This window comes from Leuciscus leuciscus (assembly GCF_965113295.1).
Source record: "Leuciscus leuciscus genome assembly, chromosome: 2".
Taxonomy (NCBI): domain Eukaryota; kingdom Metazoa; phylum Chordata; class Actinopteri; order Cypriniformes; family Leuciscidae; genus Leuciscus; species Leuciscus leuciscus.
The window spans coordinates 11,141,908-11,169,533 of record NC_138726.1 but is presented as its reverse complement, the minus strand read 5'-3'; the positions used below and the strand labels follow the sequence as shown (position 1 = coordinate 11,169,533).

Genomic DNA, 27,626 nt, shown 5'->3' with positions numbered 1-27,626 from the left:
TATTTCACATAATGATGAAGCTATCAATTTAGCACAATTAAAACGTTTTAACTTTACATGTAATATTGAATAGCATACTACAGTTTATATTATAATCAAGCATATGTTAATCAACACATACAAATTTGTGTTCTTTAAAGCACAACGAAAGATTATTAAAACATAATGTTGCAAAATGCACTTTAAAGTAAAATTTGTAAGTTGGCATTATTACAAAGTGCACCTTTAAGAAACAAAGTCATGAAAGTGTATACTCTCTTTATGTGTTATGTTATCTGGATGTATTTTATTTTATTTTATTTGAAGTACACTACAAGTGCAATGCATATGTTTATTATTATATGAATAATTATTTGCACTATAACTGGTATGGCCGACGCTGACTGTAATTTACATGTTTCCTCCAGTGTATATCCCAAATAGCAGATTAATTGCAGAACTATTTTGAACACGGTTCAGTCTTCAATGTCAGCTGCCACATAGTTTGGTTGTATGACAAGTACAAGCTCGGGAGTCGAGCCAGGCCTCCCAAGCCATTATATAACTAGCAACTTGTTATAGACTATTGGGCTGAAAGCGACTCTCCCTAAGGCTATGCAGCATACTTTTTCCCTCCAAAAAACTCCACAAAGATTAAAAAAACAACTATATGCAGAGAGATTTCTACACATGTTACTTTAATAGAAGTGCAAGCATGGTTTTATACCAGTCACATACAAAAAGTGGAGCTGTAGTGTAAATCAAACAAGCTACAGTATAAAGCGAGCTGGTTGCTCCACTCTGTGTCAGATGATGCACTTGACAATTCAACAAATATCCAAACATATTTTTGTATCTTGACAAAAACTTGTCAAATTTGAGCTTTCTGATATCCTTCTCATAGAAACATTCAGTCATTGAATAAAGAAATATAAGCATGAACAACTCAGTACAAATGAGTATCATGTATTTTTAAGTGGATTGAGAGCATGCATTGTCACATATGAGAACCCACAGACATTCACAGCAAAATACATTTAGGAATGATCATTAAATTCGTTTTTTTCTTCTTCCATTTATTAGCAAATAGTAAGTGAGTCTGAGTCTGGGGCAACAGGGCATGTGGTAAAGGGTCAGACCGGGTCACTGAAGAGTGATTTAATCTTTTCTAGTGAAGCTTATGTAACAAGCTAATTCAACAGTTTCTGCCTAATAGCTTTGTAGCACAGTCACAAACAAAATGATTTTCTTTCTTTCTCTAATTTTATGACAATGATTCTAGCTGTCATCACAACTGAAGCACCCTATTACTAAATAATTTGAATGCAGTAATTTAAAAAGTGCGACTAATTAAATACGGACAGTGCTGAAATGTGTCTCACACTAGCATTATGTATTATGAAGACCTAGCTATTATGTTTTGTTATTTCTTTTGCATGTATCATTATCATGCATGTATCACTTTAATCCATTCATTAGTTCAAAACTTGTGAAAAAGAAGTGAACTTTTGAGAACTGAATGTGCACGTTTAGTGTGTTTTATATCTTAAAAGTATATATAAAAAATAAAATAAAAACTGTAAAACTGTCAAATTAAAATTAGCCAATGATTTACTCACCCTCAAGCCATCCTAGGTGTATATGACTTTCAGACGAATACAATCGGAGTTACATTAAAAAATGTCCTTGGCAGTGGATTGCAACCATCAGGTTGAAGCTCAAAAAAGTGCATCCATCCATCCATCATAAACGAACTTTACACGGCTCCGGGTGGTTAATAAAGCCCTTCTGAAGCAAAGCGATAAGTTTGTGTAAGAAAAATATTCATATTTAACACGTTACAAAGTAAAATTCTAGCTTCTGGCCAAACGCAATCTACTTACGCCTAATGTGCAACTTACGCAACTTGTGACGTCGGAAGTAGCGTAGTGCGTCATGGCGTAGCGTAAATATCAGCAGTACGTCGCATTAACCCCCTGGAGCCGTGTGGAGTTCGTTTATGATGGATGGATGCACTTTTTGGAGCTTCAACCTGATGGTTGCAATCCACTGCCAGTATAAAACTGGACAGGACATTTTTTTTTATATAACTCCGATTATATTCGTCTGAAAGAAGAAAGTCATTTACACCTAGGATGGCTTGAGGGTGAGTAAACCATGGGCTAATTTTCATTTGAAAGTGAACTAATCTTTTAATGAAATAAAAGGCCACTTAAGGTATAGTTCACCCCAAAATTAAAATTCTGTCATTGATTACTCACCCTCATTTCGTTGCAAACACGTAAGACTTTTGTTCATCTTTGGAACACAAATTTTAAGTGAACTATCCCTTTGTGTCCTTAAAAGAGTGCACTTTCATGACTACTTAAGTGGTCAAAAACACTCTAAAGTTAAGCTAATTACATTTAATAGAAATTTTAACTATAATATATTTTCATTAAATTGCAATCAACTTGCAGTTAGGTGCACTTAAGTAGATATTTTTTAAAGTATATTATTTTCCTTTTTTTAAGTATGCTAAAGTGTACTTATTTTTCAAAAGGAATGCACATTCACTGATCAAAATTAGATTAGATTAGATTATTGTATTGTAAGTTTGAGTTTTGTAACACTCAAACGTGGTAAAAAAATAATCTTTATAAACTATATCAACTTATAGTTCCGCCTTCTGACTTTCACGGACCCTCATTCTGCAACATCAACTTCTCTGTCTTTCAGTATCTTTTTGTGCAATAGTAGCCTAAAGAATTTTACTTTTCTCACTTTCAAAACACCCCCCCTATTTGATTTGACTTTCGCGAACTGCATAAAAAGGGTTTCCCGGCTCTCCTTTTAACTTCTCCAAGAACTGCTATCTTTGGCTTTATAGAGTCCAGGTCGATGAGGCCCCATTTTCTTTGTATTACCCTGTGAAGCCCCAAGGTTAGCTTCTGTCATTGACCTTTGGGGTTGAAACTGTCTAAAGGGTGACCCATACGGGACGGGACCAGCTGGTGCCGACGCTGTGCTCTTGGTTGGGGACAGAAAAGTCAGAGGTGATGGACTCAAACTGTCTTTTTGGTTTTTCGGTGGAGGCTCATATGCAACCTTTGCCTTCCACTCGGCCGGGGGCTCGGGTAAGAGCTTAGTCTGAGCGGCATAGCGCAGGTTGGAGGCAATAGACTGTTGAATATCCAGATATGTAAAAGCTTCATCCACGAACCCCAATGGGTGGCGTGAGGCAGCTTCCCACGGGCTGGGCGGCTTGTGACCCCTGTCTAACCGGGCAGTCTGTGGCTGAACAGAAGAGGGTTGTGATGCAGGTCTGGGTGATGGAGAAAATGAAACCGACCTTGGACTGAGACCTGCCGCTGAAAGTCTAACAGGTGGTGACAAGGATGAGCTCCTAAGCCCCTGAAATGAGCAAACAAATACGTTTAAAACAGTGTTCATGGGAATAAACAATCATAGTTGCAAATTCATATCAATAGTAAAGACAGATAAAAAAATGGGGGGGTCACTGATTTTACACAGAAAAAACGTTGGCGTAGTACTACACCAACAATTACTACACACAAGCAATTTTCATTAGTAAATTTTATAATTTTACAATTAATTAAGAAGCAGAAAGAAACACTGAATTAAATGTGAAATTTGGAAGTAGAAGGACTGAAATAGTATTTTCTTGTAAATCATATTCCAATAATCTTTGTTTTATTTACAACTTTGAAAAATCTTTGTACATATCCACATACAGTGTATGTGGATATCTACAAAGACAATTTTCCACCAGGTTTCCACATTGAGTGAACAGATAACTAAGCTTAACCAGAAAGACTGTGCTGCCACCGTCTGGTTATGATATGAATGTGCAGGGCTCTAATTACTACAATTCACTTGAAAATACAACTCTGCAGGATGAATAAAATTAGCATAAAAAAAAAACCTATCTATCTAGTCTTATTTGCTTTAAAAACAACAACAACGGACAGTAGGTTATGAGCTAGTCATGAAGACATGGGATTCTATTAATGATAACATCAATTTTAGTGAGTTTGTAGTATGACAAATGCTGTTGCTGAAATCTACAGAGCCCCTAAATGGACATGGTGGTGGGAAAAAAATTGATAGGAAAATGCTTTTGCGTTCTTTTGCAAATGTTTTGCGTTCCCCCGAGAAACTTTTCATTTGCTCACAAAACCTTTAGTATTGAAATATATATTTTTCCTCCCATCCCATATTTTTTTTCCACCACCACGTCCCTTTAGGAGCTCCGTACTGTAGAGGTTCCATACTACGGATATAGGGGGGGAAATTACTTGTCAATGATTTAGCATTTTTTGCGTTCCCCAGAGAAACTTTGCGTTCACTCGCAAAATGTTTACATTCCCCCGAGAAACTTTGCGTTTGCTCGGAAAGAACACTAAGGTTTTGCGAGGGAACGCGGGTTGCCTTTCATAGGTTCACTCAACGCTGCGATAGCCGTCGCTATGTGAACACCTTCGGTGTGATGAATGTCTGAAGCCCTTATACCATTATGCCATTTCATTGGCCAGTAGCGCTTGGCACCGCCCCGAGAATACGTGCTATTTCATCAGATTTAGTTTTCTTCAGGAAGCGAATCTTCTGTTGCCCATAAGAAAGCGTTTTCTCGTGTTCATACTTTTCAGAGCAGTTTTCACTCCTCTCAAGCGGACACGATGAGCTAAAGGAGATCCGTGTGACAGGTTCATCGCAGGAGGAGACACTCATGACAGATGCGTTCAGCATGCTCAGGCGGCGCTTAACAGCCTATCTGGATGACCGATTTTTTACCAGCCGCACCCCTAGCCCAGCCCCGTAAGCCTCTCCCCTTCTTCCAAGACCTCCACCATGAGGTATCGAGGTCTTGGAAGCAGCCCTTTTCGGCGTGCATTACTAATTCCACTGCCGCTGACTTCGCCACTGTTTCCAAGATGGTGGAGCAAGGTTACGTGGTGATGTCGATCTACAAGAGGCTCTTGCGGCCAACATCGCGCCGACTTCGGCTCCGACTTGGAAGTTACGGCCACTGCTGCCATCCAAGCTGTGTTAATATTACTTATGCTTTAGTCGGAAAATCTGACATGGCCGCTGGACAGGCGGCAGCCACTCTCCAAGCTTATAGAGCAGACTTGCATATGGAGCTGGACGAGGGAGAGGGCCTGACTCCTGAGGCTGTTAAGGAGCTCAGATGGGCTACTGACTTGGCGCTAAGAGCTACCAAGCATACTGCCTGGGCAATAGACAGGTCCCTCATCGTGGCGTCCTGGCTCCAGTTTTAACCATCCCACCACAGATTGCGCCTCAGGCGGTTTTAGACTGAGCCCTCTCGACAAGCAATACCTCAGACACTCCATGCATCCCAGCCTTCGGAGTTCGGAAAAAAGCCCTAGGGTCATGTGCGCATGGCCCGTTTATGACGGCGCTCAAAGCTCCCACTGTCGATGCCCGATCGGGCGACTGGACAGCTTCCTGTTTTAGAGGTTACCGTCACTCATGTGCCTCGGCGTCCTATGCAAGGAGATCAGTCTATATTGATAAGATCAAATGTGGTCTCTTCACATTGTCCTTCCTGTTTTCGCAGACGCCAGAGGCTCTCTACAATCAGAAGATGTATTGGTACCTGTGGTTTGGCAGTTTCCAAAAATATAACGGTTAAGGTCCCTGGCGGATTACTTGGCCGCGTGGCAAAGCCTGCCCGAGATCTAACAGTGGGTATCACATACCGTTTGGCACGGTTACACCATCCAATTTTGGAAAGGCCCACCTCCTTTCAGTGGGATTCTTCCCACGACAGTGCATCCCTGGGATGTCTCAGCTTTGAGTCAGGAGATTTTATCACTCTTAGAGAAAGTAGCTATATGAAATACAGAATACAGTGTTCAGTTATTACAGAGCTGTCTAAGTCAGTTCAGGATGGGACGTCCGGTTCACGTAGGTTTAGAACTCAGGGAACCAAGGTTACATACGTAACCGAGACGTTTCTTTGGGGAACGCAAAACTTTTGCGAGTGAACGTTCCATTGCCATGTCCCTTTAGGGGCTCCATAAAAATCAAATGTAACATTTTTAATGTATTTATTTTGTCAAATTAATTTAATGTGTTGTTTTAAAAAGGCAGTATTTCTAAAATGTTAAATAAAGAATAGTTTCACTGGTTGAATGTTCAATGCCAGTAATGACTGGATTAATGCTGACAAATATATCGGTGTTGCTGTTACACATTTTCATTTAGTCTCTGACTTTGTATAAAAAACATAAATGAATAAGTCTAAAGTGATATAAAAGTGACAGGTGCCATGAGGTAAAGTGCTCTCCTCCTCTGCTTTTAAGTCATGGGACCAGAGATCACATTTCTCCAAATATAGCTCCTGGAGCAGGCCTTGCAGGGCATTCATTCATATCATTTCCACTTTTCCCCAATTATGAAGTATGTCTTACTTAGCTCCTGAAAGTATGATGCAACACAGGTTTAAATTTAGAACAATACTCACGGCTTGCTTATTTTAGGCTGTCAAATGATTGATTAGAAACGTATCACTTTACTGCAAATAAAACTTTTGAAAGAAGGATTGAATAGGATGTAAATAATAATAGAACATATAATTTCACATACACCTAGAAAAATTTATGGATTTATAAAATTACATAAAAGGATCTTATGTTATATGTAATCTACCTTCATTGTGGGAGAGCAAGGATTGAGGGTTCAATTGTAACAAAATTTATCACGTTCACAAATAAGCTACAGTAAAGTAACTGGTGGTATTAAATAACAAATAAAATGTATAACTGTATTGAATGATTAAACCTAAGAAATGTTTTATGAACATTATTCCATTAAAATATCTACTGACTTTTATTTCTTGTATTAAAAAAGTATTTGTAATGATTAAAAATGATTGAAGTTAAGTCTTTACTTACCTTATTTAAACTGACCACTACTGAAAGATACTTTGAAAAGAATTATGAAAGCAGAGAATAGTGAGGTGCAAAAATAATGCAGATTGGCAAGATGGAAGTGATTGGTGCTTCGAAGTGATTCAGAAAGATGGTGCATGCAAAAACAAACAAACAACTGAAATAGTGATTTTAATGGCACGGTACATTTTACAAATAGTGTACTATGAAGAAAATATCACACCAAAAAATTAACAGAAGACAGCAAAAAGAACAGAAGACAGCAGTCAAACTAAAAATAAATAGTTTTAGAACTCGTCCATTTCTTATATCTGTTTTATTTGACGTTCTAGTTGAACTGATGAAAAAAAAAGAAGCTTAACATAAATTCCTCCCTCAAAAAATAAACAAGAATCTACACAAAGTCTACTTATCTTCATAAAAAGTAAAAATTAATAGCTCTCCAACTATGTACCAGCTGTTAAACATTGAAACAGTGACATTATTCAACCTACTTGAAAAAACTCACATACTGAGTACATTCATTTCTTCTTTTATGAAGAAAGTCTAAAACATTAATTACAATTTAGAAATATAACAGTGTTTTTTTCTCAGAAGGTGAGAGATGATTGAACCTCCACCATAATACATTATCTCTCAGTTATACAGTATCTCCTTGCACTGTTAGCCAGAAGTTATTACATTGTTTACTTGCATATTCCAAATATCATTGAACTGTTCATATATTTATTTCTGTCTGTCTACTGAGGTATTGTAAAATATTATCATATACACATATGCTTGTGTGAAAGTTGATACTGCAAATCCTTTTATGCATTTTAAATATGATTATATAATAATTGGTTTTTAAAGGATTGCCAGCAAGCAATAGCCGTCATTTCACCGTCTAGGTTAACTAGACCCGATATAGTCTGGTTATGAGTAACTTCTAGCCAAAATAACTTTGAATTTGGTTACATGTCGTTTTTTCTAGAGTAACTTGTGCGCGATGTATGATATTCCATCATGTAAGCAAAGTCAACTGTGATTAAAAGTTATTTGGTTTAAATTCTTTGACATATTCTATGCGCAGCCTTTGCGTCTATTCTTGGGCTATGGTTAAAGTCTATTACGTTTTTACTGACAGCCCAAATTTTGCCTTGTTTTAGCCTAGACGTCAGGGCTGTGTTTGGACGGCTATTAGACGTCTTTTAAATGTAAAATTGCTTGCTGGGTTACATCCTTAAGTTGTATTGCAAATCAGTTACTCAGTAGCCCTCATAACAAACCCTTATATCTATCTCTCTTTTTTCACCTGCCATAATTTTCCCAACATTAAGCATCCATGTTTCTCTTCTCAAACTCACACTCAACACTGATTCCCTTTGACAAAAATTGTCGAACACATTTAATTAGTTGTTTTTGAGCTGGCTAAGTACAAGAGCTTTTTACCTGTAGCATGACAGGCTATAAAATATCAGTATAAATCGGAGCATTATTCTAACATCATGTGATGTCATTTTGAAATGTCTATGCCCTCTTCTTTGTTACTTATTTGACATATCTTAAACGTAATTTGTAACAAACAATATTTGGGTTTGGAAGTTGGATATGTTCTACAAAAAGTATCTGAATCTTAGCTTAGTTCTTGTTTTTACCTTAGTTCTTAAGGTAAAAACACTAGGAGAAAAAATCACTATATCTATTTTTCAGCAGTGCTTGGCTTCCACACCTGAGCCGTACTCTTCTTGGCTGAAAATTTGGGCTTTGGAGCCGCAGTAATACTGCCTCCTGAAGTGGAGTCAGCCCTGGCTGCTACTGGGAAAGATGGCACAACATAAGAACTAGGGGCTGGTTGGTAGGCCACTGCAGGTCCGGCTTGATATACTGGATTAGGACCTGCCTGATAGGAGGGTGGGGAGGGCTGTTGGTAGGGAGGACTTGGTGCTTGTTGGTAAGGATTTAAAGGAGGTTGTTGGTAAGTTTGTTGGGGGTTGTATTCTTGTTGAAATGGGACTTGATGAGGATGTTGTTGATAAGCATTTTGGACAGGCTGGTAAGTAGCAGGAGGGACTTGGTGGTAAAGGCCATCATGCATAGGTGACTGATCAGCCATTCCATAGGGTTGCTGGGCCTGCTGTGGCATAAAACCATAAGGGGGAGGACCTTGGTTAAATGTCATTTGCTGGTTTTGATTTGGAGCACCTAGTGCTTGGGCTTGAATTTGGGCCTGGGCTTCAGCTGCTTTTTGAGCAGCTAGCTTTTCAGCTGCCTCCTTTTCTGCAGCAAGTTTCTCTGCTGCTGGGCCATAGGTGAAAAGGGAGGATTTCAGCTGATAGGGCTGATGTTTCATGACATCAAGAACATGAAGAGGTTTTGGGGCAGGTTTTCCCTTCTCTTTGCTTTTGTTCTTGTTTGTTGTTGAAGAGCTAGAGGGGGGAGGCTGCTTGATAGCACCTGGTGGATATGAGGGTGAATGAATCGGATTATATGCCAAAGGCGGGGGAGCCCGGCAATTTGGTGAATATTTAAAGGAATTTGGCAAAGAAGGAGAAGGTGAAGATGGTCTTGCCTTATTTGACTGCACTGTGGTAGAATCCACAATGTACTTCTCCATTCTGGATTGCCTCTTGGCGAAAAGTTCAGCTCCTTTCCCTCTCAAGGCTGGCATCTCGAAAGCTGAACCAAAACCAGAGGTTGACATAGTACTACTTGTTGGAACAGGGGATGGTACCTTTGTCCCAGTGGTATATGAGTTCATTCGTCGTGGAGGAGTGGGGTGAGTGGTCTGAGATGGACTCCAAGGCTTGATTTGTTGAGGAGGCAACTTCTGGTTTGCAGTTTGGGCTATGTTTCCAGCTGAACCTTGCTGGTGTTGGGGTGCCCAAACATTTACAGCTGGTTGAGACTGAGATTGTGGTGGTACCCATTGGCTCACAGGTGGCGGTGATGCTTGCTGTTGAAGTTTCGGTGCCCATGGAGGATGTGCCTGAGGATGAGTTTGTGCCATTGGCTGAGGCCAGGGAGGCTGAATTTGATTCTGTTTAGGTGTCCAAGAGTTCACTACTTGTTGAGGATGTTGTTGAGAAGCAGGTTCTTGTCCCCACTGTGAATGTGGTTGGGACTGGGCTGGCATTGGTGGCCAAGAATTCATGGGTTGCTGCACTGGTGCTGTGGGCTGAGGTGGTGGTTGAGTCTGTTGAGCCCATGGAGGCTGTGCTTGAACTGGACTCTGTGGTTGAGTCCATGCATTTGCAAATGGCTGTGTTGGCTCTTGCTGTTTAGCCTGAGAGACCCAAGGTGGTTGGGGCTCTGACTGCCTCTGAGGTTGAGCCCAAGAAGGCTGTGGCTGTTGCTGAGGGGGTGATGCCCTATGTGGCATTAACTGAGATGCTTGGAACTGTTGTTGTTGGGTCCAGGTTGGCTGTTCCTGAGCTTGATTTTGATCTTGTTGCCAAACATTAACTGGTGGCAGTGCAGGTTCATGGGGCTGAGACCATGGGGCTTGTGGTGTTGACTGATTTGGCCTTGGTACCCAAGAATTGATTTGGGACTGAGGCTGTGGTTGATGCTTGGATGGGGGTGAAGTTTGAGGTTGTGTTACCCAAGAAGCCTGGGATTGTGTTTTAGAAAGCACTCGCAATTGTACTTCTGAAGAATCCTGAGACTGTATCATCCATTGTGGCTGTGTTTGAGATGGGACTTGCAATTGGACCTCATTTGGACCCCAAGTACTTACTGGAAGCTGTTGATGACCTTGAGTTGGAGCTGGATCCCATGATCTGGCAGACGAATCTGGCTGGGTAACAGGTAGTGCAACAGGAAGAGCAGAATTAATTTGGAGCTGGGGCTGTTTCTCGTTCCAGGTTTCTGGTTGCTGGTTCGGCTCCATCTGAGATTCTGGTTGTTTCCAGACATTTCCTGGAGCAAGCTGTTCAGGACAGTGTTGAATAATTTGGGATTCAGGGGCCAATGTAGGTTCTATTTCAGACATGGTTGGGGCCCCTGTTTCAGGGGCAGGAGCAGCCTCAACTTCTGTGACTGGAGCTTCTGCAGGTACTGGGACACTGTTTGCGGTTTGCTGTGGGATGGGTTGGTCAGTAGTTTCTTGTTGAACTGACCATGGGGGAGAAGCAGGGTTAATGTGAGGTTTAGGAGCTACTGGTGGTGGAATTTTGTGTTTCATCTTAGGAGACTGAAGAAAGTTGCAGGCTTCAGCTCCTAAGCTTAAATAATCTTCTTCTGGGCAAGACTCAAAACCTGCCTTCTTGTCATTCCTGTTGAGGAGATTCAACAGAGCAGGATTAGGTGAAACCTTTGGAGACTCTTTGAAAGTGAACATAGGTTTATTGGCACTCCTTCTGGTATCTTGCAAGATACCAGTCTTGATAGCAGGCACAGATATACGCTCATCACGGGAAGCAATCTGTTCACCTTGTCCCAATGAACACCCAGATTGCTCTTGATTATCTGCACTTGTGGGGGAGGAAAAAGGAGCGGCCACTCTATTTTGAATAGAAAATGGTTTGGCACTTCTGTTTGTGACTGAAGCATGCATTTCGTTCTGCACTTGCTGATCGAACGTGCCATTCATATGATGTGAATACTGTTGCACTTGCTGCTGTTGGAAGTGTTGTTGTTGATTGGATGATTGGATGTTTTGATACATTTTTTGTTGCTGGTAGTCTTGCTGTTGTTGATACTGTTGTTGCTGTAGCTGGTATTGTAACTGCTGCTGGTAGTCTTGATACTGCTGCTGCTGCTGCAGCTGCTGTTGTTGATAGTACTGATCTTGGTACTGATGATGTTGTTGCTGTTGCTGCTTTTGAGCTGATATGCTGTGGTGTAGATTTACATCCATGTAATTTTGGGTTTCTTGTGCATTCAAATAAGTGCGTTCCTCCATGTGTTGGTATGTTTGATGTGTCTCAGGCACCTGCATCGCTTCAACAGGGATCCCCTTACTTCTCATCTCTTCGTGTTCAGCTACTATGTCATCCATGCGCTGTTTGCGTTGGGCAAACATGAGGGCTCCTTTTCCCTTGGTCTCAGGTAGTGCTTCCATATCCTGCTTGTTGTCAAGCTTGCGCTCTATCTCAAGTAATCCGGTATCCCAATCAAAGGTTACAATGCTTTTCTGAACTGAGGCATTGGTAAAGAAATCCTCATCAATTTCTGTTTCACTTGTGGCTAGAACAGTGAACTCAACAGCGTGCTCCTCCTTGTCGTCTTCGTCGTCCTGATAATCTGGCTCGTCCTCACCAGTACCGTAGCTTACAATTGTATACTTCTTGGCCCTCTGTCTATGCTTCTTAAACATCAACACCCCCTTGTTATTAGCGTTGGGGGCAGGGGCAGACAGCAGGAGAGCAATACGCTTGCATTTGGACTTGGCCTCTTTCACCTGCTTCTCTGAAAGGCTCTCACTGCGCCGGAGCCCTAAGAATGACACAAAAAGCAGGAGTTAAGGGTATGGGGCGGATGAGGTCATAAAATAGGGATATTGCAAATGGTTGGTCTTGGTGGCCTAATTCACTGAACGTATATGAAGCATATAAATAGCACTGTTATGTGAGCAGCCAACAAGTCCTTTCAAATGAGAGGTCTTGAACTGAGAATATACAAGTGTCAAGTAAGAACCATGTCGCTAACCTATTTTTATTTAATGTGAAACCAAATACATAATTGTTTGTTAAAATATACATGGGAATATGTGCAATTGAGATTTTGTTGTTTAAAATGAAACAATGCATGACAATGTGTATCAACATGTGTATCAAAATGTATTTTAAGAGAGTTGTGGCTTCTCCGCTAATCAAATGATGAATCCCAGATTTAACGGGTGTTAAATGGAATTTCCTTATCCCCTGACCCACATTATTCCCAATGACCCAATAAATCATTCTCCAAACAGAGATTTGATAACAACCTCACCAATTAACTAAATCTCTGATCCATGTATAACATCCAGACATTAACATAAGCCATTTACAGCTGTGAATGTGTCTAGAGCACGTTCAGTGTCTGAGGCTGAGCCAATAGCAGATCCAGCAAAGAAAAAAAGAGAGAGAGAGTAAAAATAGCCCTAGGGCCGTGTGTGGACTTGCTAGTGCCAGAGTGCTAATACAAGCCCATATGTGTAGCTCCAAAAGCTGTAAAAAACTAAACCCCTGCCCTGTTATAGTCAATATATGTACAAGTTCCGTAAAGACCCATATTCCCACCAGACTATGTCAGTCCATTCAAAATAGGTTTGGATAAAACATGATACATTTCTGATTCTTGTCTTTCCAATCTCAAGGTGGCGATAGCCATAGATGAGTGCTCCTTCCATTTCAGTGCTGCTAAGATGGCCAATTTTAAAGGATCGGGTGACAGGCCAGAGTTGCAGATGTCGATGTCTGTCAAATGGCACTTCTGCAAGCATAATTAGCATGCCCATGTTTTATTCTTAACTTTACTAGTCATGTCACCCTGCAAGCCCCCAACCATCACTACATTGAATCATTGCCATGTTCTTTTTTGTTCTATCTATCTATCTATCTATCTATCTATCTATCTATCTATCTATCTATCTATCTATCTATCTATCTATCTATCTATCTATCTATCTATCTATCTATCTATCTATCTATAAAAATAATTGATATTAAAGTATTACAAAACATGTATGCATACTCTTGCTCACAAATCACTGAAAATATGCATAATACAGATCATAACAGAAAAAGTAATTCTAAACAGTGGTTAAAAAGACACATACAAACTGGACATGAATTGAGTTTAACATTTTTAAACCATAACTTTGGAAATTACAATTACAAGCACAAGCAATCCACAGCTGACTCCGTCAGTTCACTGATGCAATATTTATAACCTACGCTTTTAAAATTAAAAATGAGAAATTATTGCTATTTTGCAAACAGATACCATATCACGCTATAACAAGCAACATACTAAAAATCAGATGTTACTTACTGGCGTGCCTTGCCCGGTGCTTGTTGGGCTTGTTGACCTCCCTCTCCGATTCAGAGTCCCACTCCTCTGAGGGAAGTCCAAAGGACACAGAAGAGGAGGTGGGAGCTTCTTCAATGTGCCCTCCTTCTTCCTCACCAGAATCCAACCGTTCACTGGCCTCTACCCCCTCCTTTCCAGAACTGCTTTTAGATAACTGCTGCACTGTCACCTCCACCTGTCTTGGCAAAGCAGGGGGTTTGCTAACCAACACACCCCACTGACTAAGGGGTTGCCGGTCTTGTCGGGGTATATATAGAGGGCTATCTGGAGAAAATGCGGTGGTGGTATAGTTGACGCTCTCATCCGTCTTTCTATGATGGATGTCTCCCACAAATCCACAAGCACTGCCTAATGCAGCACAATCTGGTTCTTCCAGGGTGGTCTTGGAGAGCGAGAGCTGCAATTCGACCACAGATCCTGGGGTTACATCCAAACTGGTGTCTCCACCTCCCTGGGCATAGGTGCCTCTACCTTTATTCCTAGAAGCAGGTATTTGAACTTGCGTCCGGACAAATCGAGTCCCCACAGGAAACTCCCCATCGCTGTCTGTTTCCCCATAATATGCTTCATCCTGGGACTCAGAGATGTATAGTTTCTGAGGGTCTGGATGAAGCCTGGATGGAGATGGGATTCGAAAAGTGGTACTAACCACTTCAAGGCTCTCTTGAGGTTGACTACAGCATCTGCAGGGAGGAGGAGAAGTAAAATCATGTTATTTGCAGTTAATCCGTCTACTTCTTTATAAAGCATTTATTGGAACTAAGAAAATTATCTTAACTTTAAGTTAAAATTGAGAGAAGCAAGAGTTAATCATCCAATGAATCATGTATTAGTGTTTTATTAATCTAAATTAATCTAGGTGAGTGATTTTGTAGTACACAGTGGTTGATTTAGTACGTCTGTTATTTCAAAGGGTCAAAGTGTCATAAACAAGACTTTTTAACTATACTATAAAATGCGAATAACTATACAATTTAATGCATCACAATCAGTCTAGTATGAGTGTCAAAAGAGGTGAGGAATATATTGCATTAACCTCTAATGCTTCTAGAATGAAAAGACCAAAGCATGGCCTAAATCCTTTTTTCTAGACTAAAAATCTCTTATCGCACAAATAAAAGATGCAATACATTGAAACAAGTAGGAAGAATCAACCATAGTGCATCAAGGAACATTTGCCCAAGTAATAAAATACCTTTTGACAAGCAGCTGTAGACAATCAGCAGAGGCTTCAATGAGATCAATAGCATCTGAGAGACTAAGGTTAGAGCAAGGCTTTCCATTCACTGACGCCAGTTCATCATTCTCACACAATCCAGCTAGGGCAGCGGGACTACCATCCTCTATCTAGAAGAAAGAAATCATCACATATTTAAGGGCAGCTTTAGCAATTAAAACTATATAATTCAACATAAACCTAAGGTTATGTAGACATTGCAATGCACACAAAAAAGTGTTTTTAGAATGTTATTTGAGTACAAAAATAATTACTTGAGTAGTAGCTTAATGTACGTATATAATTAAGAAGAGGAAATACATTTCATAATGAATAAATTGTTTTCAGAAAAAAAAAAAACAGATTTAAAAAGACAAAAACACATTTTTACTCTCAAATACTAATACTGGTGAACTGGTTGTGTGTGTGTGCGCATGCGTGTGTGTGTGTGTGGTTTAGGTGAACCTTACGTTATGGCAATATCTGAAATTCTTGTCCTTGTGTGGACATTATTTTGGTCCCCATGAGGAAAAGAGCTTATACATTTTTGTTTATATAAATCTAAAAAGTTTTCTGTGATGGGTAGTTTTAGGGTTAGGGGATAGAATATACAGTTTGTACAGAATAAAAATCATTATGTCTGTGGAAAGTCCCCATAAAACATGAAAACCCAATGTGTGTGACTGTGTATTTGTAAAACAATGTGCACATGTATATATAATACTGTATATATTGGATGAAATAAAGAACTATAACTCCATCCTTGGTTCATAGACAGTGTGTCTTAATTTAGACCAAGAGCCTCTAATTTACGCATCACAACAGCTGCATGTCAACTGACTAAACAGTGCAACAGGCCAGAGCAGGTCTATGACCCATAAGCCTTGCATACAGAAGCAGGGACACTTCAACATTAGATTTAATATCAGCCATCCGTAACTTTAAGTGCATCACAAATCAACTCTCAACTATAAGGTCAAGTCATAAAGCAGAGTAATTGTTCGTCTAAGATTGCTTGATTTAGCACATGGTATTATTAAAACGTTTATTCAATGACACAAGATAGAAGCTGGCAACTGAAACTCTCTATGAACTACAGATGAAATCTTAAATATTCTCTTATGGATGACCCGAGTAAAAAAAAGTAACAGAATAATGAAGTCCTAAAATGACCTTGTTTATTCAAACATTTGCATTATAAGTCATTCTCAAGTATAATGGCAGCATTATGAAAACAAATCTATTTATGACCATCTGCCAGTGATAAAATACCTTCAGCTTCACCTAAAATAAACTTCTAAGATAAATCGCCTAAGATCCTGAAACTACAGATGTCATGTCATGCCTCCTGAGGGCATCATTTATACTGAGCAATTTCAATCAGGAACAGTGAGATTAGTTATTTTAAACCTCAGTAATGTCGCAACTCACCAAGCATGCGCACACAGCTGCTCAGGCCAAAATAAATAAATAAATATATAAATACATTTGCATTTCATTTCAGGTTTGTACAACAGAAAATTGTTTGATTTGATTAGAATATTGGAGTTAGCTATATTTTAAGTCACCATGAAATCAAAATGGACAATTCATATTTTTTTATGGAATATTGTAGTATGTATTTTCTATTTATTTTGACAAATAATAATATACACACACAAAAAAAATGGTTCTTCAGCGGTTCTTCAGGGGTTCTTTGCGGTGGTTAAGGTGCTATATAGCACCACTACCATTTAAAGAACCTGTTAAGCCCAGTTTGGTTCTTCAGCGGTTCTTTAGCGGTTCTTTGGGGTGGTTAAGGTGCTATATGGCACCTCTTATGGTTCTACATAGCACCATTTGACAAAGGTAGGTGCTATATGGCACTTAAAGTGGTTCCCCTATGATTACAAGCCAATGAACCACTTTTAGTGCTATTTAGCACCATTTTTGTTTAGAGTGTAGTAATAATGACTTATCCATGCACATTATTGTTATTATTATTATTAATTTATGAGCTTGCGATATATAATAAAAATCATCTTCTCTGATGACGTGTTTACTGGCGTGACAACCTGTCACTCACACGAAATTGACCAATTGCAAACCACAACCATCCAATCAATTCCCCACAGTCAAAATCAAGTCCCACCCGACACTTTTTCTTGTCCAAGAAGCCATTTCACTCAAAACAAGACTATCGCGACTTCCATTTCATGGCGACTTTAAGGTTATAAATGTTCTTTATTGTCTGCCTATCATGCTGTAGAAAGGGTCCCAATGATGTCACTTACTAGGTTTCACGATAATTAATTTAAAAAAAACAGTTCTATGGGGAAACAGGTTTGACAGCTTTGTTAGAACAAATCGTATTGCTAGAGAAAAACATGAAAATAAAGAGATATGTTTTACTTTTTGTTAATTTGTTGAGTTAGTTTGGCATCAACTGCATTTACAGTTGGTGATTTACTGTTATCGATATCTAACAACAGTTTGACTACGTTGTTTTTCACAGGCGAGTCCCTCTCCTATATATCTAGATAAGCTTTTCTAGCTCATAAAATAACATTCTCAAAAAAAATTTTTTCCAAAAGACACATGCATACATTTTCAACATATCACGTCAATAAACTTTTTAAGAAACTACACCTTAGGTGATAATAAGGCAGTTTACATTAATGATAAGTACTATATAGCCTATTCATGGGTTTCATCAGGTCCCTTTCCACAGGTGTATAAAATCAAGCACCTAGATTATGAATGCAGACTGCATTGTGCTTGATTAATACACCTGTGGAAAGGGACCTGATGAAATCCATGAATAGCAGGGATGGGCAACTTCGGTCCTGGAAGGCCACTGTCCTACAGAGTTTAGCTGCCTTCAACCCTAATCAAACACACCTGAACAAGCTAATCAAGGTCCTCAGGATTACTAGAAAATTACAGGCAGGTGATTTTTTCAGGGTTGGAGCTAAACTCTGTAGGACAGTGGCCCTCCAGGACTGAAGCCCATCCCTGGCCTATAGCTTATATAAGCTCCATAGTCTTGGATCCTGGGTATCAGTAAACAGATGACACTAATGCAATAATAACTTCTGATTGCCTTATTAAAAAGCATATTTTAAAAAATCCAGTTTCAAAACAACATGCTCGAAAATGCTGGGAGAGAGTATATTACCTATTAATCAACACTAGAGGGCAGTGTGCAGTCAATAAAAGACAACTCGTTTCATATATTATTATTCTTAGATGAAAAGTAAACGGTAGTAGTGACCCGAGACTCACAAACCTGCCACGATAACTGTGATTAACCACAATTATGCCGAAATGTTCTGTCTTTAGTGCTTTGTCTTCTCTTGAATATTTAGACTAAATTGTATTCCTATAAATATGCCCAAACCGCACAACACTGCCACAGAGTGAAACATTTTTCATTAACACACAGCTGGCTCTCTGTAGCTTTACAATACATTATGGTGTAAATATTGAAAATATCACACACTCATATTTACTATGCAAATTCATTTACGGTGTGGCCTAAAAATATGGCTACTCAATCATAATATTTTGCACACAAACAGTCCTCAAGCCTTTTAAAGCCATTGGCATGATGCCCAGACAGTTTAAAGGTGAAGGTTCTTTAATTGAATAAAACCATGGAGCTGTGGGATTGTTATGAAGCTGTAAGGGAGACAGCTCTGGTCACCGTATAAGGGCTTTTCAGAGGGACAGAGACTATATAATCACTGCTCAAATGGACAAGAATACAGCACTTCTCATCCAAAAAAGGAGGGGAAAGAACCATCTAGCAATTGTACTTGTGACCTTTGCTTTAAAGACGTACACTTATTTTGAAGCGTTGACTAACATACTAAAGCACATGTAAAGTAATTGATTAAACTTTTAGTTGTAGTGTTATTTATTACATTTAAAGTTAATAGGCTTTTAATTTAAACATTACAAATGTTACATGTTATATTTAAATACATGACAAAAGTTTCAATAAAAAATAACACTGAAGCATATTTTAGTTTACCATAAATCCTTGTCAATACATGCAGCAGTACCTGAACCATAATTCAAAGACAATAGAAGTAATATTGAAATTACATATGAAGATGTACTTAAGTGGGTAAAAAAAAAAACACCTAATGTTCAGCCAACTGCTTTAAATGACATTTCTTTATGTTATGTATGCTTTATGTTAGGCAACGCATCAAAATAAGTGTACCTTAAAGTATGACAAAACATAAAAAACGTAAAGTAAATCTTTAATTATTACAAAGTGCACTTTTTACTAAATGTGCTAAGAAACAGCCATGAAAATAAACTGTCTTTAAGTGGCCTTTTCACCCACTCGCCCTAATATTCAGGTGACTAATATTCCCAATCCTACGTAATCCCGTGAACCAGCATAAACAAAAACCCAATTTTAAATAACATTGCAAATATGGTGCTCATACTATGGAAGCTTGTTTAATTGAGAATTTTTTTCTCAGAATTTGAAGATATAGAACTCTCAGTTGCGAGTTATAAAGTCAGAATTGTGAGATATAAATTTGCAATTGTGAGTAAATGTCAGAATTGTGAGCTGACTTTTTTGTTTCTCAGACTAAGAGAGTAAAATGAGACAAAATGTTATTTATCTTATAAGAATGTTAGTTCATGCAAGTGAGTCTTAACAAACTGCGGCTTCAAACCATAAGCATTCTTATTTTCATTTGTTTGAAAGCAAGGCTGCTTGTGTCATAGTGCATTTGTTACTCGGAGATTGTAATCAAACATTATTTGGCAGAAAATTTTGGAACAGAAAGTCAAAAGCACAATTACTGTAGTTTTCTTCCCATACAGTAAACACAGCATGCTGGAAAGTTCTCATGCCTCTCAGCTTCTAGTCTCCCACAGTTTACAGCAATTATCTTTCAGTGTTTCCAACAGATATTTCAGGTAAAATGAACCACGGTGGTCCAAAGACTGTTAAATCCACATTATCTGGACTTTATAAACTTGTGTTGCATGGGTAAGTTAGGTAGCAGTTTCACACAGGAGTGAATCCAGCTGTAATGTTGATAGCTAAATGACTTAAGGTTAAGCATTACTCTTTATTACAGAGTTCTGAAAGCCTTCCAACGCTTCATTATGAAAATATTTATGTAGGAGCACGTTTAAAAGAGACTGTACTTTTAATGAACTCGCATTGGTCCCTTTTGTAGATCCATGCGCAAGACAAAATAAAAAAGCAAACTAAAGATTTTTACCATTGTGTAACAATGCGGTACAGCATATACAATTTATGAAGCATGCAAATGATAAATTACTGCATATGTCTATTATTTGTGATAAAAACATAACACACATTAATGCATAAATACCCTAATTTATTGTATTGAATGCGCACTTCTTGTATACTTGAAATCTTGAAAGTATACTTAAAAAAAATTGTACTCGCAGATAATATAATACTAATTTAGCAAAAGGTCACTTAAGTAAACTTTTAAAAGGTGCACTTTTGTAATAAAGTCAAATATTTTAAAAGAATACTGAATATGTTTTCAGACACTTAATTGAATGTTAAAGGGGTGGTTGAATATGATTTCACTTTTCTAACTTTAGTTAGTGTGTATGTTGCTGTTTGAGCATAAACAACATCTGCAAAGTTACAACGCTCAAAGTTCAAAGCAAAGAGAGATATTTTCTTTTAAGGAAATTCCTTTTTTTAGGAACAAACGGCTTTTTTACAACAAACGGCTGGTATAGGGACTACACAACATTCCTCCCGGGGTAGTGACATCACTAACCCTAACATTTACATAAACCCCTCCCCCGGGAACGCGATTTATAGATGATCAAGACAGAATAAGCTACACATAAGCTACATAAATTCACCAACTAACCATTCAGAAATGTAGTCTACATGTTGTCACTTCTTCTTGAGTTTCTCCATCGTTGTCTGTCTGACTCCGGTTTGAACATAAAAGGCTAAAGGTTTTTGAAATTTCCAGTGCATGTCTGTGTGAGGCAAAAGGAGGTAAAAGCTGTTGAAGCTCCGCCCCCTGTACTGGGAGCAGCAGCTCATTTGCATTTAAAGGGACAGACACAAAAACGGTGCGTTTTTGCTCACCCTCAAAAGTGACAACTTTAACATGCTATATAAAAATATCTGTGGGGTATTTTGAGCTAAAACTTCACATATACACCCTGGGAACATTAAAGACTTATTTTACATCTTGTAAAAAGGGCATTATCCCACCCCTTTGATTGCAATTAAATGAAAATGTGTTATAGTTATATATATTAAATGCAATTAGCTGATGTTCAGAGAGCTTTTTGACCCACTTAAATAGAACTTTAGTACATCTTTATATGCAATTTCATAATTAGTTCTATTGTCTTTGAAATAAGGGTAACGTGTATTGCTGTAACGGTCACCAGCTGGAGTGCCCTTGAGAGCCACCAGAGGGCACTCCACATAAGACTATTATCACTCACAAACTACATTTCCCATAACTCACTGCCCGGACTCATCATCACTTATCACCGATCACATTCACCTGTACCTCATTCACTGATTGCATTCACCTGTCTCATCCTGTTAAGCCGCGTTTCCACCGCAGGAACTTTCCCCAGGAACTAGGAACTTTGGGCTGGTACTCGATGTGTTTACACCGCAGGAACCAGGGTCTAAATGAAGTTCCGGGTAAATATTTCCCCCTCCGATAGTCCCTGCTCATGAGGTAGTACTTTTTCAAAGTTCAGGAACTTTAAGGGGTGGGACTTGTGCGCTGCACAAGCTGATTGGTTGTGTTCACGCCGCATTTTGGTTGGATGATTCCACGCAGCATTTATTTATTTTTAACCTTTTTTAAAAAAATCTATTGCGGTTCGTGTCGTGGCTTCATGCAGTAAGAGTTGTCTGTCTGCAAATATGGAATTTAATTAAAAAAAACTGGTGGACTGGCGACGAGTTTCAGGCTTTATTAAGGGTATTTGTGGAAGAGGAAACTTTCTGCGCGTTCGTCTCAGCCATCTCACGGTCAATGTCCGCAATAGCTGATAAAATACAAATGTTATATCTAACGTTAGCATTACGAGCTTACTGAACACGCTTTATCAGTGCTCGTCTCTTTTCTGCCACAGCTTTTATTATTAAGTCATTATGTTTACACATTGTCATCTATTGCAAGGTTAGGTTAGTAACAAACAACTATTTACAAGACTGTCACTATTTATGATTGATAGACGGGGTTCAGGCTTTTTTTAAGTGTATTTGCGAAAGAGGAATTTTTTTTTGCGCGTTCGTCCCAGGCATCTCACAATAACTGATAACATACGTTGTCTAATTTTATACGCATATGAGCTTTCTGAACACGCATTAGTATCAGTGCTCGTCTATTTTGTTTTGTTAATGACCTCGTTAGTAAACCAATACATAACTGCAGCACAGCTTGAAACTCCTCCATACTTATACATGTGGTATATTACTTATACAACTGATTATGTCCGTCGCAGACTGGGAGGAGCAGTTGCGCGCAGTTTACCTTCCCGGTACTTTAGACCGCGGTGTAAACGCAGAAAGCAACCGGTCTGGGGCAAAAAAAGTTCCTGGGAAAAAAGTTCCTGGTACAAATTGTTCCGGGTAATTTCGGTGGAAACGCGGCTTTAGTCTGTCTATTTATACCATGTTCATTCATTCACTCACTGCGAAGTCTTGTTTGTGTCACACTGCATTTCTGAGCGTTTATCCTGTGTTTTGTTTATCTGGTTTTGATCTTGGACTGTTTCCTCACTTGTAAGATTGTTATCTGCCTGGCCTGACTTGGACTGTTCTTGGACTTTTGATTATTGCTGCCTGCCCCGAATTCTGCCTGTTATCTGGATTACCCTTGCTGTTAGATCTTCATTGCTCTGTCTGCCCTGTTTGACCCCGCCTGTACGACCTTCCTCATTAAAAGCTGCATTTGGATCCTCTACTCACGTGTCTTGGAGCAGTTTCGTGACAATTGCCAAGCATTTACTGTATAAACTAAAATATACTTTAATGTCATTTCTATTGAAAATGAAATATACAGCATTTGTAATTACACATTTGTAATTAAGTTGCAATTAATTTACATGTGCTTTTTGTTGTAGTCAACACATCAAAATTAGTGTAGCCTACTTCTTTAAAGAACAACAAAAGGTCATTAAACCATAATGATTTAATGTGAACTTAGTTAAAAGTAAAACTTTATTTACAGGAATGCTAAAGTGTGCTTCTTTTTCACAAGGGTATACGGAAATAATGACTATTGGCACGCATACAAAGAGCATAACATATTTTATACTCATGAACACCATTATGCATCACACTGAACAGCCGTCCATCATGAACAGTATTTATCAGCTTTATGTTACATACATTTTAAGGCATGCTTCTCTGCTGACGAGTTTGCTCTTATGAGTCAAGTAAAAGTTATGTCTTCCAGATGACTTAGAGGAGCATGGGGTCAGTCCACAAAGATGGAAGCACGTATCTGTGAACGTTCAGCTCAATCTCTCTCATGACAGCGCAGGCAAGTATTTGACTGCTCAGCTAAAAGGGCGAGCTAGCTCACATATGTCTCATGTAAGAGAAAATATATATTCTGTAACATATTATCTCAACAACCTCACAGAAAAATCCTTGTTATCAGATGCTTACATTTTTTTTTTATAACAAAATATATCAGGTATCAGATATGTTTATGGATATGTATTTTAATACTTAGTTTAAACTTGTGAGAGATTTACCTTCAATTAATGCTAAAATATTTAAAAGATGAATGCATGAAAAATGCTTCAGAAAAAAAATCCATGAACAATAAAGTAATTTTTTGTGCTAACATTTTGAGAACATTGTTAAAGACCAGATAACTTTACATTACTGTTTATTCATATATCTTCGAAAGAACCTTGCCAGAACGTTCTGAGCACATTCTGGGATGTCCTCTGCTTGTCAACAAAGAAATGGACGTTTTTTTGAAACTCGGTGATGACAACCTAAAGTAACAAGTAATATGACAGCTATACTGGAATGCATGATTAATATTTAAAGTGAGGGGGAAGAGATGTGATAGATGAGCAGGATTAATTAAAACAAGGACCATGTTATTTAAAATTTGGAGAAACTAAAATTTTCACAAACACATTGTTCATCAACATGTACATCCCAAATAAGTTTAGAAGTTATTTCAGCAGCATGTATGCTTATTGTTTAATTAAGCAGTCCTAAAATATATAAATTAAAATAGACAGACAATAGTTTCACTCGGATTTATGAGTCAAGGCTCTATGGGTACACTGCATTTCTCCAGTAGTGATTTATTTTAAAGGTTTTAAAATTATAATGACACAAAAAACAGAAGCTTTCTTTGCCAGTTATTTTATGAGGGTTTAACTTGTGTATAGTCAAAAGTTTGCTAATTAGGAGTTTGCCAAAGCTAGAGTGTGGGAGTCTATACTAAAAACAGCCTGTAAGGGGCCATAATGGCTATTACTGTTTTACTGAATTGTAAAATATGTCTATATTTTGTGAAAAACACTTTATGGAGTTACACATAAATGAGCTTTTCAGCTGAGAAAGAAATTATTGCTTAACTATTTTTCCACTGGCCAGGAACAATGATCATCCAAAATGACCACTAGGTGACCCCAGACTCAAGTCTAGACTGTTATTGTCAATTATCTGTCAGTTCTTGTACCTATACAGTAGCTACATTTACCAGAGTATTTCTTTTGGTGTGTATTATCAGTTACATTGCTGGACACAGAGTTGGATTTCAATAAGATGTGGAATGAAAACATCTACAGGTATTTGTATTTTATGCAAGAGTAAGTTCCGGTCCTCTAATCCGATTTGGGCGAGCGGTGTTCCAAGTGTTCTGTACAAAGGATAGTTCAATTCTGTCATTAATTACTAACCCTTGTGTCGATATGATAAGAGACTCGATCGCTTTATATGATGAGCAGATTTAACTTAGGCTTTTATTCACATGTAAACATTCATCAACTCACACATCAGTTGAGCTTCAGCAAGAACCAATGAGGTTCGGTTGAGCTTCTGTTTATGGTCTCAATGTTTTTATGTGAATAAAAGCCTGAAGTCAATCTGTTCATCATATAAAGCGATCGAGTCTCTTCAGAAAATTTGGACTTTACCGCCCAATTCATATGGATTCTTTTTACAATCTCTTTATGAACTTTTTGAAGCGTCAAAGTGGTAGTTGCGTAGCTGTCAATGGAGGGACAGAAAACTTCATTTGTGTTCCAGGATGAACAAAAGTCTTACGGGTTTGGAATGACATTAAATAATGTACAGTTGACAGCAGCCATTGACTTCCATAGTATTTTTTGGAAATAAGAAATAAGACCTCAGACTAGGTCCATCTATCAACTGTCTGGTTACCAATACCAACATTCTTTAAACTATCTTCTTTTTTATTCAGCAGAAGAAAGAAACTCATACAGGGTTGGAACAACATGAGGGAGAGTAAATAATGACAGAATTGTACATTTTTGGGGAACTATCCCATTAAATATCCTGTTTAAATACTATTTCATGTCTTTGAAGATCTTTTAAACTTGTTAAGCAAATAATTTTGAGTATAAACATACTCTATGTCTTTGTCTCCACATGCAGGGTCAGAGACCGTGTTGAGAACAGTCAGAATATTCATATATTCTAATTTGACACTCACAAAATCTGCTGATATAAGAAAAGAGACTTACTAATGCTCATTATCACTAAATCAGTGTTTCCTCTATAGTAAAAAAGATCAACAGATGATTCCAGCCTCTCAATACTAACAGTTTAGATTCTTGATTTCTATGGGAGTGATGACAGATACCCTGTACTTGGCCAACAAACATTGTTAGCTTTGCTGTGACCATATAAGGACCCTTGCTGAAGTCTGGGACAGGCAGAGACTGCACAGCACAGATCTCCCTGTAAAATTCAGCTAAAGAAAAACAACTTTGGCAGTGAACATTTATCAAAACAACTGCCGATTTTGAACTCAGCGGGTGGCCACTAAGATATGTTGTCATTATGCAAGAATCTGTTTACAACATTGCCCATATCCATCAAAGACAGCCATTGTTTTGTGCTATTTCCTAAATAAGAGAAAACTATATTTATATATAAAACCTTCATCCATGGCCATACAGTGTAGACAACTCTAAGGACCAGCCAATTATCTTCCACATATTCTCAAACGTACATTAAACTCACCTTTATCCAAGACTTTATCACCAAAACTTTCATGTTGCCTAACATCAACTTCAGAAAACTTTCACCTTGATGAAAAGAACTGCTTAAGCCAGCCTAAATTGGTTTGCTGGTTTAATCTCGGTATGCCCACACTGATTTAGGAATTGGCATCATGTCTATCCAGCTAAAAGTGCCCCCTACTAAAGCTAAGACCACCAGGGTCTTGTGAAATGGCATCTGTGTGCTTTATTATAGCATATAAATCCTCCAAATGAGATAAATAGGAGAAACAGCAAGCCTACAATAAAAGAAAAAGAAAACTATGGATATCCATCAGCGTCATCAGGTCCTCTGCCAACACGTACTAAAAACTGCGTCCTCATCATCACAATAGTAGCCTATAGTCTCACCTCAAGCACCTGGAGAGGATGTTGAGGGTCTTGCGCGTTCTGGAGGAGTCTGAATCCCCACGGCGCGCCGCCACGCAGCGTCACGCACACAAACTCCCCCGTGCCCATGGTCCTCCTGCAGCGGTCCTCCAGTGTGAGAGAAGTCCAGTTTGTTCAGTGAGATATCGGAGGCTGGCTTTGGTGGGTGTAAATCCACAACATCTGGAGTCCGGCCCTCTTTTCGGCGTCATCCTTCAGAGACTAAAGGAGAGGAACTGTTCTTGACTTGCACGCAGGTTTAACCGACACTGAAAAGCAACGCATCACATACAAATGCGTTTCAAGTGCGTGTTAAAAAAAAAAACTCTCCGAGGAGGAAAATCTCTTGTTCAACTTTGTGAAAAATATGCTACACTTTAGGCTGAAGTGGCGTGCAGTGGTGTTCTGAAATGAGGAGGCAAAGTCCTCACAGTGTTTTTTATTTTTTATTTTTATAAATCAAATGTAAATGTATGTCCCATAGCCTACATTTAGCCTAATATTGTCACATTTGCTGGTTAAATAAACATTAGCTGCATTACATTAAAAAAAGAAACTAAATGCAATTCTATTTTGTATTTTTATTTTTTACATTAACAATATTAATGTTCTATTTATTAAAACAAAGTATAATCTCATCAAATTAGGGGTTTTAAGCATTTTTACATTTATTTAAAAAATAACTTTAGTTAGGCTATGAAACAGTAATACTTTAAACAATATATTTCCTTTGTGAACTGAAGTTCAGCTGTTCTAATAGTCAATTTATTTTCAGGCCATTTCAAGTTTGATTTTGACGTGACAAAGCGATAATGGCTAAGTGGCTGTCTGAGTTGTTTACTTACTTTTTCATTAGTCTTCCCATTAGCATGATTAGCAAA

General features: G+C 38.4%; 1 protein-coding gene across 2 annotated transcripts; it reads right to left on the bottom strand.

The window, feature by feature from the left end:
- Nucleotides 1–658: 658 nt before the first annotated feature.
- Nucleotides 659–26,884, bottom strand: synpo2a (synaptopodin 2a). 2 transcript variants are annotated; one of them, XM_082161695.1, is made up of 5 exons: nt 26,728–26,884; nt 15,091–15,242; nt 13,857–14,578; nt 8,611–12,317; nt 659–3,372 (listed from the first exon to the last, which is right to left on the bottom strand). In XM_082161695.1, the coding sequence occupies exons 1-5, from the start codon at nt 26,833–26,835 to the stop codon at nt 2,812–2,814; spliced, it is 5,250 nt and encodes a 1,749-aa protein (XP_082017821.1). In that variant the 5' UTR covers nt 26,836–26,884; the 3' UTR covers nt 659–2,811. The 2 variants fall into 2 exon arrangements, with proteins under 2 accessions (XP_082017821.1, XP_082017822.1); XM_082161696.1 differs by having other exon boundaries at nt 9,451–12,317.
- Between the last annotated feature and the right edge of the window lie 742 nt (nt 26,885–27,626).

Bases quoted from the DNA above. Each gene is read 5' to 3' on its own strand.
- synpo2a (XM_082161695.1), bottom strand. From the start codon at position 26,835: ATGGGCACGGGGGAGTTTGTGTGCGTGACGCTGCGTGGCGGCGCGCCG. The intron at 14,579-15,090 runs GTATTTTATTAC...TCCTCCCTGCAG, and splicing joins CTACAGCTGCTTGTCAAAAG to ATGCTGTAGTCAACCTCAAG. The intron at 3,373-8,610 runs GTGTGGAAGCCA...TGCTCATTTCAG, and splicing joins CCAAGAAGAGTACGGCTCAG to GGGCTTAGGAGCTCATCCTT.